We start from the raw sequence: 17,964 nt of genomic DNA on the forward strand, positions 1-17,964 counted from the left end.
TCCTTGGCATTGCCCCAAGGGCCAGTCGAAGAGTTTGACGCAGGGTGCTCGGCTGGTGCCCCTCCACTTCCAAACTTTCCCGCCCAGGTGGGCAAGGGATGAGTTACCGTGGCATGTTAAATGCTGAGCGAGCAATATGTTGAGCCTTCGGTATTCCGTAGTTCTGGCAACAAAATGGGGTCAGCTTTTACTCCCACCTGAAAGAAGATGACACTCTGCGCGAACAAGACACGAGCGGCCGTAAGGACTATTAATCACGTTTCCCAATTCAACAAGTTTTGTCGGGGTACGCGGTGATCAGCGTTCGGGCTGCAGTCGCCGTATTCCGCAAATAATTCATGGGGACTGCCTATAGCCTTACAAACGACGCAACTGTGGTTGCTACTCGTTGCAGGCTTCCTTATACATTAGGTTCTACCGGTCCCATTCTTTCGCTCAAAGCACCGCTGGATGGAGATGATAACCCATGTCTCGGTGCTCGCCGATGGTGAAGCATTGCGGAAGTCGTACACGAACGAATTGAATGGGCCTTGGTCAACGGGAGCACCGCAGCGCGAGCTAGGCTTTGTCTCCGGCCCAGCCCTAGATTAGCTCGCGCGCGAGGGGTGCTTCGCTGCGCCCAGCTGTCGGATCCAGCAGCTCACACTCTGCAGCCAGGGTATGGCGGCCAGCGCCGCTCCCTTCGAGGAAACCTCGTGGCCGCCGGGCCAATCGATAGCCGCAGCGCGACTCCTCCTCCTATGCAACCTCCTCAATCGATGGCTGCCGCGGGCTGCCCGGCCCCCTTCCCGTGTCACCGGGCTTTTCCCGACTTACGGACACAACCAACGGCACCAGTTTCTTCATCCGAGCGCGTGCACGGTCGAGTCATCTCACCTTTTAGCGCTGCGGGTGAGTGGCCGTCGTCCTGCGGCGAGGACCGCTTAGGGCGACGGGAGGTGAACTAACACCACGAGACTAAGCACGACCCACCGGCGGCAGGCTTAAACCGAGACTGCGCCGCACGCTTCTCACAACCTCCTCAAGGGCCGCCGTCTGCTCCTCGACTCCGGCGCGTCGCGCCGGCCGCCAACGAGGGCGCCACGGTGCCATTGACGTCGCTGCTCCCGCGGTGGTCTCGCGCCACGAGACTTCGACTGCAGCGCCGCTGTGTGGCCGAAAAACCTGTGTTGGTGCTTCTATCCTTAAATGTTCTTAAGAAAGTGCTGGTGCCTGTAGCAGCTGTGACATGCATTTCTTCTCTCTCGCGTTCAATTTGAAAACCAATGGTTGCTACCAATGTTGCAACCAAAAAGCAATAAAGAAAAATCTCCCTGAAAGTTCACAAGCATTTTTTGATCACGTACGAAAGTCCCTCATTGGCGTGAGCAAACACATAACTCATCTACATGAAAACAGGTTGCACACTCTATTCTCTCTCTGACACGTCGGCATAAACACGCTACTGCAACTTCTCATATAAAATAAATTTTCTGTGATAAGTTGTCTCAAGCATCTCTGTATTCACATAATATGCATACTTTTTCACAGATTTTGCAGAGGAGGTCTGTAGGTGTGTGCAAAGCAGAAATCATGAGCTAGTGGAACAGACCATTCAACGAATTGAATTGCACTTTATTGGACGTCTATTGTAAAAATTGTGGTTTGTTCTTGGAACCCAGCTTCAAAGCTAGTGATCACCTATGACTGCCCCTGCCTCCCAGATGAATACCGTGGCTTTGGCATTTACAGCATGCCTCAACGAAGCAACAGCAGAAACAAGGTACGTCTAGGCGAATCCACGAGTTGTCCTAAGCAGATCACAACTTCATTGCGCTGACAAACTGGTAAATGCTACATTGCAATAATATAGGCCCTTTTCGCAGAGGAGCTTGCTCTAGAGGAACGAGACGGCGCTTTTGGCGCTGCGCTGCACACTGCCTCAGCACAAGCACACGAATACGACACCATTACTGCTGCTGCCCTGCTACTGTGCATTCAGCTGTCGGAAATGTAACTGGGTGTTCGCTAACGGACTTTTCGGTAGGGTTGAAATGAAAGAAATGGCCATGTACCATGCATTGGGTGCAAGTTAAAGAACCCCAGGTGAAAATTAATCCGGAGTCCCTCACTACGGTGTGCCTCATAACCAAATTGTGGCTTTCGCAAGTAAAAACCCAGAATCTAATGTTTTTTTCTGCTAGCGGACTGTGTTCCATTCATGCTGCAAAATCTGTAATGGTAGAGGTGAGGCACGTGCAGTAGTTAGCTGCAAAAATAGTGACTGGTCTATTAAGGAATGAAATGAATCTGTGTGACCAAATCCACGGACCGCTGATACACAAAAGACTGCTTGTTTTGGTGGCCTTTTGCAACGCACTGCTTTTCTCGACAACAAAAAAAATTCACACATCCGCTAGTGTTGTATTGTTAACCTCCAAAGAAAGAACTTCAAACCCAGAACATCAACAAGAGTGAGTATACCAGTCATTACAGAGTGCCAAAGGGAATAGCACCGCTGCCTGACGTATGGTAAGTTTCTTGCGCATTATCTACATACATTCACCCAAATTCACACGTGAACCTACGCCCACTCTATCGCAAACGCATCAAGAATGAGTGAATGGGCGCACAATTTAATCAATGCGCCGAAGCCTGGGTGACGGCCACTACACCTACAAAACACGAACGTTCGGAGCTGAATGTGATTGTCCACAGAGTAAGCGGGTGACTAGCGATAATACGTCCTTGCAGCAAGCAATTACATAGTACAGAACATCTACGTTCTAAGCCTTGCATGCAGCAAGAACAAATCTATCACAGCTGAGCACACCTGCGAGAGATTAGGCAGAAAATAAACAAACAGATAAAGGCCGCGCCGAGGAATGTTACTGAGCCAGAAACATGAAAAGCCGCTGCCTGAAAGTGCTAGCCAAATAAAAAACCAACAGCAAAACACACCGATCCTCATTTAATTCACAAGCGCAAAGTTCGGACTGCTTAGAATACATTTCTAGCCCCATTTCTTGTATAAGCACCGTATACGCTGCTTGCCCCGTTTGGACGAGGCGTAAGAAGCTCCGAATGCGTTTACACGTCCTCTGCAGCTGTGGCCAAAGCTTCGTGTCGTCCACCCAGTCACCGTCTACAATATACGCTGAAACAGGTTTGCTGAGCCGCACCGGTTTCATGCACACCCATTGTGAACACTGAGCCAGCTGAGACAAGTAATGGATGCATCACCACGTGGTCAGATATGGCGGCACCCAGGGGATCGCTGTGAAAAGGGTCTATAATACAGGCATATGTTACCTGAAAAAATACATTGTCCTAATGTGTGGAGGGCCGCCATGATTGTTATGCAATTACTGGGAGTCAGACATCTAGAGTAAGGTATTTCCTATGGTAAATTGTGCTGTGTAATGCAAATAGCTTTCCTTAGCTTTTTTGGCCATTTTCGTGGCTGCTCGATGGTTGGTGGTCAAATTGGGCAAGAAAAACGTTCGCTCTTTCTGTCTCTTGCTCACTCATTTGTCTATTGATTTGGACTATTCACTTAAATTTACAATCATCATCGATTGTTTCTGCACTATCTTTTTTCTCAATAAGAGATAAAAGATATATTTTGCCATGTGGTAGTGACGGTGAAGAAAGCAAAACGGTGAATGGCGAAACTAGTGTCTTTATTGGGCGAACCTGTGCCCACAAAAACAAGTTACACTCAAAGGAGAGCAATATCGGCAAGCACGATCGGCGGTCGTCGAAATCTGATCAGCAGGTCAAGCGCGTCAGCTTTTATGCATCAGTCATCAAATGTGCCAGAGTAATCGCTGGGACCCGCGAGCCTTCCACAAAGTTCTACATTATTCACGTAGCGCACACATGCAATCAGATTACACAAGGTTCGGTCACAGACAGTGGATGGAACCATCGATAACATTCCAGAAACTTCCGATACATGCAGGCGCGTCCTGCGCTGTGCGATAACATTTGTTAGGCGGTGACACGTGTGGCCCGATAAAGACGAACAAATACACATCTCAATATGGTGTGTACATCACATAAATACAAACAGAGTAAGCCTTGAAAGCTAGTATTCCTCATGTTAAAGTAGTACACAATTGCAACCTTTGCTGTCTCACTAAAACCTTACAGTGCAATTCTGAAGCTAAACTGTACTGGTGATCCTCTAAGAGTATGTGCTGTATAAATAAGGACTTCTATGCATGGTAGTTTCCGGAGAGAAAATCTGCAACACCCATTATCTTTCACTTTATAACAACACAGTACTACCAGAAATAGTGGTTAAAGCACTGGGGGACACACAAAAGTATTGTTTAAGTAAGGTGGAAATCATTTTCAAGGAAAAAGCATACATGGCTTATAGGTAACTCAAAATTTTATGAGTAGGAGAAAGATGTCAGTGCTGAACTCAATAGATAGCTTCTGATCTCCTGTAGTGTACTTTCAAACAGCTTCAGGCAGACCACAAGGTCACAGTAACCATCACTGTCTTATCATTACATTGCATGAGGCATAAATGCAGAGTCTATTGCCCATTTATACTGTAGTTTTTGTCAATCTCAGTAGTTTTCTGCCTAAATTCACCTTGCCTGAGTGACGACAGCCATCGGCACTTCTGCAGTGTGCAAAAACAGGTCCCTGAGTTATTCAGTGCATGGAAGTTGTGACAATGTGTGTGCATCATCCCTGCCTCCCCTCCCTTCACAATCTTCTGTGCGTTTCCTAAAACAATGCAAAAAACTACCAGTCCAGCCAACTGTAATAGCTTGAGGAGCTAGGTCTATTGTGAGTGCTAAGTTGTCTGCTGCAGCATTCCACAGTCGGGGAGTTTTCTTTCTCAAATGTCCACAGTATAGATTTGCCTGTAATTACGGAAACTTCTCCAGTTTCCATTGACTAATTATATATGGACGTATCTTTTTGAGGAAAGCAGTGCGCACAGGCGATGAGAACGCAAAAGGAATGGACACATGGATAACAGCACTCACTCACAACTGTCTGGGTCTTCCTTCCTCTTGCACTCTCATCACTTGTGCACTCTGAATTCTACCACAAAATCTATCCATACCAACTTGCCAAGCTTTCCATTCTACTGCTTATCATGTATGTTTGAAAATTTGGCGACATCCATGTCATGCATAAACCCATGCATGACATGGGTTTATGCTGGAAGAACCATTGAACTATTGCTAACTTGCAATGGCAACCCTTATGGTGGTTTCCCTTTCTCCTTATACACTGGTTTCAGGAAGAGACACTGGATATTAAAGTTAAAGTTTGTCACTCATGATTGTGTACATACTATGCAAAGGTATTTAAGAGTTCCAAAGCAACACAGTTGCGTAAGGGATGGTGTAGTGGAAGCCTCACGATTAATTTTCACACCAGTAGTTCTTCAACGCAGATTCAGTGTTGCCCACAGAAGCAGTTCTGCATTCCTTGCCCGTTAAGATGTAGCCACTTCAGCTGGGAATTTAATTCACAACCTTGTGCTCACAATGCCTTGCACATTGCAGGACACTGGGAATGACAGCGGGAATGTAAAAAATTATGCACATCCCATGCACTGTAGAATTCTATGTAAGTGAAGCTTTTTGTGCAGTTTGCTTTGATTGACAATAATTAGTGATGGTGTTGACAGTGAATGTTTAATTTATTCAACGTTTAGTATAACATGAGAGTTTTGAGTTTATGTTAAATGTTGCCTTGTGTGCACCACTGCTGTTTGTCTGTGTAGCAGGCAGAACACACAGGGGGAGGTGTTTACTTGAGACACTTCGCGCCATACTTCATAACCTCCGAGAGTGTTGAGCACATTCATTGTCTCACATGGCACATCGCATCCTGGCAGTATTGAACTTTAATTAACATATGGGCGTGCCAAAACCGCAATTGGATTATACTCCGGATGAATTTTGACACCGAGGTGTTCTTTAACATATCCCTAAATCTAAGTTCATGAGCGTTTTTTATTTTGCCCCCGTCGAAATGTGGCTGCCGCGGTCGGAATCAAACCCGCGACCTCGAGCAATGCCATAGCCGCAAAGCTATCACGGCGAGCTCAGAAGTGTTGATTTGACATGTGACCGCTTCCGTAGTGTCGCCTTGACTCTATGGTGTGCTTTAATGCAGCTCTGCTTCTGCATGCCCTCTGTAAGTTGTCTGCTTGACAAATTTGCATGGTATTTATTTTTCAGAAATAGCAGGAATGTACCATGCCGTCCGTACCTTGAACTGAAATTTATTGTTTGCACGCAACCGCTGTTGTATCTAAAGCAGCAGCATTTCCTTGCCTTCCCACATCACATCTTCTCTATCCCCCATCCCCTTGTATGGGAACTGCGAGTGAAGAGTGGCAAGGTTGTTATTCACTCCTTTCGCGACTGTGCCAGTTCTACCCATTCTCTGCCCTCACTCCCCCTCCTCTCTACACTTCTAACTTCCCTCTGGACTTGCACATTAGTTGAAAGGTAAGCGCTGCAATTTCTGCAATGCTTTTATGGGGTGAGGGTCGCGGATAATTACACCTGTCAAGAGCCTAATATGGCGATGTCCACGGAAATCTAGAGGGCATTGTGCACATTCGATGCAGTACGGTCCAAACGAGTTTCTCGCATCTCCTTTCTCTCCATGTATATACACACGCTGAACCCCCCCCCCCCCCAATTTGGTGTGCCAGACAGCAGCAGCTACAGCAGCAGCAGCAGTGGGAATTTTGAAGAAAAAGGCAAAGAGCTTCGCTTTAAAATGCCAGGAGAGCAATAAAACAGCTACAACTCAACGCATAGTCTCTCTCTGTTATGCTCATCATCCGCCAATTTTTATATCCACTGTAATATGAAGGCCTCTCCCAGCGATCTTCAATTAGCCCTGTCACACTAGCTGATCCCAACCTTGAGCCTGCAAATTTCCCAATTTCATCAGCCACTTGATTTTCTGCCATCCTTGACTGCTCTTCCCTTCTTGGCACCCATTCTGTAGCTCTGATGATCCATCGGTTATCTGCCCTATGCATTACATGACCTGCGCAGCTCAATTTTTTTCTCTTAAAGTCAACTAGAATATTGGCTTTTTGGTTCCATTGCTCTTTCCACGACCTTCATTTGTACTCGAGCTTCTGTTATGATAACAAGTTACAATTACTGTAGTAGTGGCTTCTGTGAATTTCGCATTACATTCTGTGTGGCTTTTAAATGTAGAATGGATACAGGCAACATTAGTTGAACCAAAAAGCGCTGAAATATTTTTTAATGGTTTTTGGGTCAATGTTAGTATAATGCACATAGAAATATAATAAGCTTTGTGTGGATTTTTGCTCCTACTATATGTTACAGCATCGGAAATATGTGCCAACTCAAATCATGAAATGAGCCAGGCAACCTCTAAAAATAATACTGTTAATTGTTGCATGCAGGAAATATTGACGTTCTTGATGCTGACCCCTGCATTTAGCATTCTTGTAATCTGCAGAACCATGTACTCAGTTTAGGTTACTTCAGAATATTGTTTATTATCTTTCATATTTAACTACACATCCCACAAATGCTCAAAAGGTTCAATTTTTACTAATGGCTATGACTGTGTCACTTGTTTTATCCTACAATAACCAGTACCTACACAACCTCTTTGTCCTGCTGCCAAACAATGAGCGGATATGTCGCATACAGTGAGAGATCGCAGAGACTGGTGAAGTGGTTGATATTAATTTATTCTACTTAACTATAAGCGACACAAAGCAATCAGGAAAGGCACCTCAGTAAGCTATCCATCCAGTTGCCGTCTTAGACGTGAAGTGACTTGCTAGAAGTCATCGTGCAGCTATGGCTGGCTGTGGCTACTCATCATCATCCTCATCACTTAGGTGGCCAGCTCCACTGGCCAGCAGGCGACTTTGCAATCAGGGGTTCCCATGGCTTCCAATTTAGCATGCGCCTCGCCAGCACCAGCTCACCTTCAGCCTGAAAGGTAGGCAGATACCTCAGTTCTACTGTATTCACTTGAATGATGCATGACCACTATAATGTAGCGCTTACATTTGCTTGATTATATTTCTTTCTTATCATTTACCACTCACAATCAGCTGATCTTGGGGTTAAATTAGGCTTCTCAGACTGCTGACAAAGCACAAAAGAAAGAATTTAAATATGATTGCTACACTATATTGGCACATATATGAAGCAATTACTGAATCCAAAATTGCAAGGTCAGTGTAGATTCAATAATCTTGCTGCGTTACAACATTCATTGAAGGAAAAAACCATTCACAAAAGACTAGAGAGGTTCACACCACAACGACTGGTGAACCTCTCTTGTCTATTGTGACTGGTTTTTTCCTTCAACTATGTAGCAACTGACCTGGATTTCAACCCTTCTGCACAACATTCATGCTCCTTATGCCATCCTTATATCACAGATGCAGTAGCTAGTAATCAAGTGCTGCAAATAAAATGGTGATGTTCTACTAGTAGGGTGATGTTAACAAACGTAGTGCCATCAGATGTGAGCATCCCTTGCCAAAAATTGGGTTATCTTGAACAGTAATTTCATTAAATACAAAATTTGCCCTGTGGATGACCCAGTGCTCAATACCACTAAAGCAAGCACAAAATTGAATTACGCTGGTTGGTCAACTTAGCTAGCACAAATAGTTATGCTCAGACAGAAGACACTCCAGCCTAAAGCTACTGTTGGACTTCATAGACTAATCAAAATTTAGCAGCACTTCCTAGGTGCACAAGGTCCAAGAACTGTATGTTTTGTGGCAGTTCACACATTCAGTTTTATGTCTGGAGCTGGGAACTAAAAAGTATATAAAGGCATACAGCAATGTGTTAATGAAGATACTGTGCAATAGCAGCTGGACCTCCTGCAAGCAGGCCAGCATCAACTATGGGTGCATAAGTGAACCAAACAAATTTGGTACCTGAAACTCATGGAATAATGTAGTCGTGTTACAAGTTCTCTTTGTAACTTGAGAACTGCACATTTCATTGCTGTGGGCAATAATACCTCATATTCTGGAGTGTAGACACTGAACTAAAAAGAAAAATGTTACACAAACAAGCTAGCTGTTGCCTATTTTGTATAGTGTTATGGTTAACTTTGTGCGGCAGTGAATGGATTGAATGCCAAATGCATAGGGCACGGCATGCCTAACTATCACGCTCGTCGACATTAACTGACTGGCCCGTCGGGTGTGTGTGAGGGGATCATGCGCAGAATGTGCAAATTCTACTACCCTCTTTACGATGTTCAAACCTTCTACGTCAAGGGGTGGATTCCCTCCTGTGTCCCTCCATCTGGGTTGACCTGACGTGTCCTGACAAAGCTCTCTACCAGGGGGCAGCAGGGAATGTGGATGCCCAGATGGTGGAGGGTATGTGAAAGCCAGCGAGCCACCACATGCATCTTCTCTGCCCTTGCGTGCAAGTGCACACATGCTGAAAGTTTTTTTTTTTTTCTCTCCTTGGAGCGCACTGCTCACCCGTAACAACATATTAAACTTCTGTTATTTGTTTTTACATCACCTCGCCTTCCCCGCTGAACCTTCTCCAATTGTCAACCTGGCTCGAGCTCCAAGCAGACGCTGTTGAAGGTTTACAAAACCTCGTCCCCTTAACAACAGACTTTCCCATAATATAACAACTGCTTCTAGGCTCAGTTTGTACTTGCTGCAAGACCTATTTGTCGCTGAAATGATACACATACAGAAAGGAAGACAGACTGATGATGGCACCTTATATACCTTATGGAACAGGTGGCAGTTAAAAAACACACTCGGGCCAGTTGGCACATGCTTGATAGCGAAAGAAACAGCACTTATAACAGGACATAATGTGGAGTACAAACAGTATTTGTGTATGTCATTCTGCTTTATGTCCTGCTGTAAGGTCTCTTTCTTTCATTAACACATGAATTTTTTATGACTACCTTATGTTGCCAAATCACACACTGTGCACACACTAAGTGCACAAGTGCAGCAGCTTCAGCTTGTGATGGATACGACCAGTGTCCCAGGATTAAATATGTACGGCCTGCATCATTGCTCAGCAGAGAATATTTGCAACATTAGAAATGCCGAAAAAATGATCCAACCTGCTTGATCACTTGCTCAATCTGTCCTGCACCAATGCGCTTTTCCAGTTGCACGATGTCCTTTTCCTGCGAGTAGATGAAAGACCTAGGTCAGGGCATTAGCGCCAGTTACAAACCGGCTACGCAGGTTTGCATCTCTCGCTTTTATTTCTCTTTGTATCTCTCGCTGATGCTACCGCGAGAGATGACGAGGTTATGCTGATCGCGGTGGCAGCAAACCATCTACCTCGGATGATGTTAATCGTTTCAGCACACTAGCTAAGACCTAACAGATCTACTTTTGTCGTATGTGATGATTGTTAGCAACCCCTCCTACGCAGAAACCACAGTGCAGACAAAACGCTTTCACGTTACAAACGTGGTAAACGCAATCCGGGTACTCACGCTTTGAACCAGTGAGAGACGCTCGTTCACGATCTGTTCCGTGTAGCGCCTGTAAGCTGCGCTTTCCGGCAACTTCGCAAGTGCCCGCAAGATCTTATTGTACATTATTGTCAGCTCCTGCATTCAAAAAGATCTACTATTAGTGCCGGCCTACGCAAAGGACAAGGACTACGAGTACGAACGTGGTGCGGGTTTTTGCATACTGCTAGTCCAGTCAGCCCGGTCGTCTGAAAAGAAGAAAAAAGAGAGATCGTTGCATAGTGGCATGGCTCTCGATACAGTATGCAGATGTAGCACATCACGCTAGAGTTTACGAGTGTGAAGCACAGAAACTACAGAAATACCTTCTTTATCACGCCAGCCATTTCGACCGATCGTAGCAGAAGTTACCTATGAAATCCTTCTGTAGGACGATGATGATCATGGTGCGCAAAATAGTTGGTGTTCAAAACATGGCGACCATGATGAGTGCGATACCGGTGTCACACGTACATTTCTGATCGCGATCAGGGCTGATTCGGATCGAATTTCTCGATCGCAATCAACAATGGTCGCTGCTACACGGTCCGATGATCCGGATCGAGTTATCATCGCCTGCTGATGGTCAGAAACTCTCAGAACTGCATAATATATTAGCTACAAATTCAAAATGAATTTTGACAATAATTCAATTTTACATTTTATTATTGCTGGTAAAAGATATTTAAATGTTTTTTATTGAGCTAGCTTTACTTTTTATTTTTAACGCTTTCAGAATACTGCTTTAGAGGGCGCAGACGTCAGCCTGCGATCATGCTGCGATCGCGATCAAGGGCCCTCCGGCCCTCATCGCGATTCTCGGTTCGCGATCGCCCAGATCCGCTGTATACCCGATCACGATCAGAAGCGTACGTGTGACGCCGGCAGGACACCTGCAGTACGCAAAAACATTGAGTTGGTTACTATATAGTATGCGCAAAAGCAAAAGCCTTCGAGATAGAACTCTGTTATTATAATAGAGTTATCGCTAGTGTAGCTATATGACCTGAAGAACATCGCTGGTCAAATATACTTACGTCTTGTCGGTGTAAAATTATTTCTTTTAATTTAGTAATTGAAACTATTCTAGTAGTCAAAGTCGAAATTCCAACAACAACACTCACGAAGTAGATCTTGAAGACTATGCTATGGCTATGCTTTCATGCACTGCAAACGCCAAAAGAATCCGTTCGATTTGCCTGCGACACTGTGAACCAGTTCACGGCTGTTCACGAGAAGTTCAGAAACTGTACAGCTCGATTCCGTAGGTGCAGACCCAGCGAAACACTCGAAACGAATGCAAAGGTGCAGACGCGGTGTAGGCGTTAAGCTATGTCTGACGAATGTGCACGGATTGCGTAAGTTTGAGAGGTCCTGAACTGCAGTATGATCGGTTTCCGGGGCGTAAATACACACCACAGTTGCGTAGACACGTCAGACGTGCTTAAGCGGGGTTTTAACGGTGCTCGCGCCCGTGTGCTGCGTAGTCTGCTGCGCCGCTGCTTCGCAGCTGTATGCCGGCACCGACAGTGGAGCGGGTGCAGCAAAATCACGAACCAGCCCTGCACCTTTCCTGCACCTTTTGAAACGAACGTCGTGGTTCTGCGGGCGCCACTGCTGCACCGCTGAAACTGAAACGAACGGCAGGGTGCAGGACCTCGCGAACTGGTTCAAGTGGTGCAGGCGAATCGAACGTCCCCTAAGAAATTGTGCGGTTCGATTTCTGCGGTGCAGGCACAGCGCGACACTCGCAGCGAATGCCAAGGTGCAGACGCGGTGCAGGCGTTATGTTTTGTCCAACAAATATGCACGGAGTGCGTAAGTTTGAGATGACCTGAACTGCTGGTGTTATCGACCTCTGAGGTCTAAGTACACCCGCGCCTGCGTAGACACGATAGGCACACGTAAGCTGGATTTCAACAGCGCTTGGGACCGTGTGCTGCGTCGTTTGCTGCGCTGCTGCTTCGCACCTGTGCGCCTGTAGTACCGACATGGTGCAGAATCGGGAACCAGCCCTGCACCTTTTGAAACGAACGGTGTGGTTCAGAGGGCGTCATTGCTGCACCGCTGAAACGGATGTCAGGGCAACACCTCGTGGACTGTTTCAGGTGGTGCAGTGAATAGAACGTGTCTGTTAGAACACGTCGTGGTCGTAGTTTTCTGCTATATGGTCACTATAATGACCACGCACCAAGGGCGCTACTATGCGCCCTTGGTATGCCCTTTATAACTGTTCGGCAACTTTGATGAAACGTTTGAGTAGTGGCAATACAATGTTAGCATATCTGGATACTTCAGTGCGCGGAGGTTAAGCGCGTAACCGTTTGTTGTCATCTTCATTTGAGGTGCAGAAGAACATTTACATGTATAGAAAACATGCTCCTTGTGAATTTTGTTGAATATAAATTTTGTGATGACGCGCCAAGCATCTTTCACAACGCGCCAACCTGTCTCTCAGCAAAATTTCTCATTTCCCCCTTCTCTCTATTATTATTTTATTATTTTGTTTTATGTACCCTGGCGAATGAGTTTTACTCATTAAAAGCGGTAGCAATTGAACGCATCACATAGTAGAGATGAGTGATCGATCGAACGAACTAAATCTATCTATAACGCTTGTCACCAGCATTGTACATACAATATTCTGTCTTGCTGTACACTGCTGAAATCACATACTTGCGTCAACACCGCACTTCATTTTCGGCTGCATTGTGTCATTCTGCATAACCAGTATGGTAGTTCAATACCATCTGAGGTTTTTGACCATGCGAGCTGCTACACTTCTCACGTCAATGCTTCAAGGACTAAATACTGTTCTTGTACAGCACTAGTAAAGATTTATGAGTGTAGCAGCTGCCTGTTAGCAAAACTATAAAATATTTCGCTTTAATTTTTATTCACATACGCGAACAATAATATTTGTTTTAGCCATGGGAGGGCGCATGTATCAGTTTACACCGTGGTTTGGTGGTAGAATATGGTCATATGGTCGTCAGATGGTGTGGAGTTGTGTGAGCAGTGTTATGAACAGGCACGAATAACTTTTTCCCTCTCGCACCAGCGTTGGCGATTGTGGCGTCCTCTGTTGTCGCAAACTAAAATTGCGTAGCAGGTCGCGCGCGCGGCGGCCGCTCGTTACGCTGCGAGCGCCTACGCGAAGCCCAGCGGAGACCGACGCCGCGGACTCTCCCTCTTCCGGTTAGGCCTACACGCCTTTCCCCATTGCGAAAGCGTCGTCCGTGTATGGCCGTGGGATCAGCGTCGGCGGCCAGCAGCAGCAGCAGCCTGGAAAACCAGTGAAGCGTCGGATGCGGCGGCCCGTCCGGCGGCCGGAGCAGTGCGTGTAGTGTGGCAGTGTGTGGCAGTGCGAGCAATCGTCGCTAGTGGGGCCGCAGCGTGCGCGATGTGAGCGCGCAAAGCTGGCCAAGCCCCGGTCGCGCAGCTGGACGGACTGCCTGGTGTCCGGCCCGTGGCCGGCGCCACCGCCGCCTCCGCAGCGCTCGGTGTCGTCGCTGCTCTCGGCGGCCGGCGGCGGGAGAGGCCTCGCCGCCGCTGGCTCCTGGTACGGCTCGTTCGGCTCGCACGCCGCGCCCATGGACCTGGGCCCGAGCCTTGCCGAGTGGACGCGCGAGCAGCCGCTCAGCATCCTGCAGTTGGACCCGGCCGATCGGGCCGTACTCCGCATCGCCGGTGAGCAGCAGCCATCGATCCGCTATTTTCGGTTCCCCCCACCAAAAACCCGGCGACGCCGCCGCGTCGCAGGCGCTGCTCTTCTTTCCCCTTGCTCTGTCGCGGCGGCGATCGTGCTTTGTGCGCTGCCGCGCCGGTTCGCTGCCTTGCAAGAGTGGGGACGCGGCGGCGTCTGTTGGCCGTACACGCCGCGACTGCGGTATCGCTAGAAAGCTTCCCTTCACGAATCCGCGACGAAAACGAAAACTGAAAGTGCCCGCGGCACACTGCTCAAGTCGAGAGTACGCGGACGAACTCTCTCGTTGTCATAGTTTCGCAATGCCCCGAAGTGACAGAACCGAGTTCATTTACCAGCGCCGGCAGGTTTGGAAAAGAGCGTTTGGCGCGTTCACGTTAACCGGCTGTTCCTTCCGGCAGAAGCCCTCCAGTGTGCAGCAGCTGTTGCCGGCCGGCCAGCGTGTAGTTTCAACCTTTTCTTTTTTCCTCGTCGGTAGCGTTTTTCGAGGGCTGCTCGACCGGGCGTTTGCTTCGGGAGGAAGATCGGCGTCGTACGAAACGCGTGGGCGATTGATGTGGGGAGGGGGGGGGGGGGGGGGTCCCGAGTCAGAGTCAGGCGCGGCACGCGTTTCTCCCTGTAGAAAAAAAGCTTGTGCAATCGCCCGCTTCCCCCTTCGCTGACTGCTCTGCTTCCGTTACCGTCTCGTCTCGCATGTTACGACGAAAGTGGCCAAGTCCTGAAGAGATAGTGAACGGCGGGAAAAGTAGCGCAAGTCAGAGGAAACGGCGAGGCTTATATCTGCTGTTTATAGGCAGTGTATGTGGATAGGGTAGGAATCAACTTTATTTGTCCAAGTGTTCTGGTGCAGTTGTTCTTGGGCGGCCCGCTTTGATCCACGTTAGCCGAAAGTAGATAGCAAAAAAAAAAAAAAAAAAAATTAGGCACGCGTTCAGTCGAGCAGCTCGAGAGAGCCGGAGGGAGGGAGTCTCGAGAGACGTCGTCGCCTGGGCGCCAGAACTGGCACGCAGCACCGCGGAAGATACGAACTGCGGGCGTCTGATGGGGCGAGGCGCCACATAGAAAGCCCTCCTGGCATGCGCATTTTCGAACGACCGAAATTTGTTCCACGGAAGAGAGGTGCCGACGGCTGGTCGGATGCCAGAGCAGTTGTTCCTGTCCGCAGGGGGTCCGAGTGCCGGAGCGTGCTATAAATGAACTGGTGTTTACAAACAATCGCCGCTCTCGTGACACGTGCGCGTGCATTGGGAGCGTGCCCAGCCGATGCAGTGCAATAACGCCGCCTCGCGTTTCGTGCCCACGCGCGCGATCGTCAGCGCGGACGCGCTTCCGCGTGGTGACGTCGTCGATGCCGTGCCGACGTGCCATATTGGCGGCGGCTTTCATTTGGACGCACCCTGTGGGTGCCGAAACAGCGCGCGACGAAGACAGTCGGCAAGGGATCGGCCAAGAGCTTGGTGCGAACACAGACCGCAGACATCATTTTGTTTTCCTTTTATCCCACTGCATTAGCGGTGACAGGATTATCGATCATTGCAATGTATACTTAGTGTATTTTACTGTGCAAAGTGAATCGACGTTGCATCAGTTCGCCCAGTGACACTCGCGTAGTGTCGTTGATGTGGCTCTGGCACATGTGCGCTGACCGCAGATAAATTGTTTTTAATTTTAGCGAGTAAGCTGGTCACATCAGTTTTCATTAAAGCATGATGCATGTGCAACGTGTTGAAAGGAAATCGCTTCGAGTCGGTCATGCGTTTATTGCTGATACAACCAGGAAGTTTTCGATGAGGCACGCATAAACTGAACGTAGCAACAAGGCCGCACCATTGCGCGTCGTGCAAAATGCGTGGCCACTGCGGTTACCTTGCGCCACTTGGTCGAGCTTAGTAAGCTCGACGTTTTTGTGTTCGACAATATTTGAGCGTCCGCTTCGTGCCAAGGCAAACGAGCTTGCACGCAATTGATGAGTCAGACGGAAAATCAAATCAAGCGTACCGATGACCGTCTGTCAGCTGCGCCATTTTTGCGCTCTGCCGCCAAACCAGCCGAACTTCGAACTTTGGTGCTCCGGAGATCGGCCACAAACATTACATTTCACTTTTTTTAGAAATGAGACAATGTTCGATATTTGATTCTGTATTCGGAGCTCGTTTTTCTCAAATATTCGTATTCGGTTCCATTCGGAGCGAATACGATTTTTTCGAACACATACTGTAGTGAGTTACGAACAGTAGCAGCAGACGAATAATAAAGGACACTGATGGCTAGCTTTGACTGGTGTAGATGGTTGTTTCCGAGCTCCATTCGCTCTTCCTTGTCAAAATACGAGTTCATAATTAATCGGGATAACGGTTTCCGAACACTGAACCGCACGCCCGAACCGAGGTGCTGGTGAAGTCAGTATACAGAGGTCTGGGATGACTCGTTTGTGAAGCAGCTCGCAAAAGCAGCCACGTTAAGTCTTGTATCACGTTATCATGCACTGTAACTTCTGTGACACCACGAAAAGCTTCATGGTGTGTGAATTTAAAGGCTACGTCGTCGATTGTATCTTTCCGGCTGACTAAAACTCCGCTCGCGGTCAATACTGATCTGTTCGGCATTCCAAAATGTGACATCCGTGAATCTAGCTTCGTTTAATATATTCAGTTCCAACACAAGGCTCTCTCCTGTTGCCGCTGTGCAGCTCCCGGTGTCGGCCACGTGCGAATTTGCAGACTTGGTCGGCTAGGCCTCTTCAATCTATATTCGCCTCCCTCGCTAGTGATTCGCTGCACCAATCTTGGAACTCTTGTGTTATTTGCTCCTGTACCGAGTTACGCGAGAGCAGGAACAACTGTATTTGGTTCAGGAGCTCAGTCCAGGGTCTTGGAGTAGGCGACTGGGACATAGGCAAGGGAGTCAGCCGATGTCCGGCCCAAATGTCTTGATAAGCACTATTGATGGGCATCTGTTAAAAGTCCATTTCGAAGCTCGGATTCCTTATTAACTCCGGCAATCTGCTGGAGGAGTCATCAACCCAGGGTTTTCTTACACCTCTTAACGTTACTCCCTATCGGAGTGGTGTTGTCCCAGTGCCTTTTCAAGGTCGTGCACGGTGCTCCACCCGAACTGCAGCTGTGCACACCTTTCTCCGGACCAGTATTCACAAGCCGCTCGTCATCAAATACGGATGGCGTCGCAACGGCACTGGTGCATGAGTAATTATTTTTTTCTTCCACCACAGTGCATGATAGCGTAGGTAAGTACATAACCCGGATTATGCGGCTTCCAAGTTCTGTCAGAGCCATAATATTCCTTGTCAGTGGATGTCGCCCTAGAAGAAATCTCGCCACCAGAAAGGCTGGACCTCGAATCCACGAATGATCTACCGTCGGCGTCGTCATCGTAGCCGCCGTTATCGCTGGGTTAAACCATCGCTGATTTATATGGAACTTGAAGCTTTGACTTTGCATGGCCCTCTAGAGTATTTTAGGCCGAACCTTGTCTCACCTAGAAGAGATATGACGTTGTCTGTGAGCGCTGCCGCATTTATCTACATGTAATATTCACTGATAACCATTGCATTAACTTCAGATAGGGACCCCTCTCGGCATTCGAGGCGAAAGGAACAAGCGGTCTCATTGGTTCGCAGCCCGCTGTCTCGCGGCGTTCGTTGGCCTCCGCCTGCGTCTGACGACCCCCGGGTTCCCAGAAGTGTGGTGCAGCGCCTCGGGTGCGGCAGGCGGGCTCCAGCCGACGGGGGCGGGGGAGTC

The 17,964-nt window shown here is 47.9% G+C and overlaps 2 protein-coding genes across 11 annotated transcripts in view; one reads left to right on the top strand and one right to left on the bottom strand.

Annotated features, from left to right (window-relative positions):
- Positions 1 to 7,690: 7,690 nt before the first annotated feature.
- Positions 7,691 to 11,015, bottom strand: ND-13B (NADH dehydrogenase (ubiquinone) subunit ND-13B). The gene is made up of 5 exons (XM_075669863.1): positions 10,827 to 11,015; positions 10,665 to 10,709; positions 10,483 to 10,599; positions 10,099 to 10,164; positions 7,691 to 7,961 (listed from the first exon to the last, which is right to left on the bottom strand). Exons 1-5 carry the CDS (start codon positions 10,845 to 10,847, stop codon positions 7,857 to 7,859), a joined length of 354 nt encoding a protein of 117 aa, XP_075525978.1. The 5' UTR covers positions 10,848 to 11,015; the 3' UTR covers positions 7,691 to 7,856.
- A 2,672-nt stretch (positions 11,016 to 13,687) lies between these two features.
- shot (dystonin-like protein short stop) overlaps positions 13,688 to 17,964 on the top strand; it is a 318,414-nt gene continuing 314,137 nt past the window's right edge. For 5 of the 10 annotated variants that reach the window (XM_075669851.1, XM_075669852.1, XM_075669855.1 and 2 more), the window contains exon 1: positions 13,690 to 14,190. In XM_075669851.1, the coding sequence (XP_075525966.1) occupies positions 14,094 to 14,190 (97 nt within the window). In that variant the 5' untranslated portion in view covers positions 13,690 to 14,093. Of the gene's footprint in view, positions 14,191 to 17,964 lie in introns of all 10 variants that reach the window. The other 5 variants (XR_012822837.1, XM_075669861.1, XM_075669859.1 and 2 more) reach the window with 3 other exon arrangements.

This window comes from Dermacentor variabilis, chromosome 9, assembly GCF_050947875.1.
Source record: "Dermacentor variabilis isolate Ectoservices chromosome 9, ASM5094787v1, whole genome shotgun sequence".
Classification (NCBI taxonomy): domain Eukaryota; kingdom Metazoa; phylum Arthropoda; class Arachnida; order Ixodida; family Ixodidae; genus Dermacentor; species Dermacentor variabilis.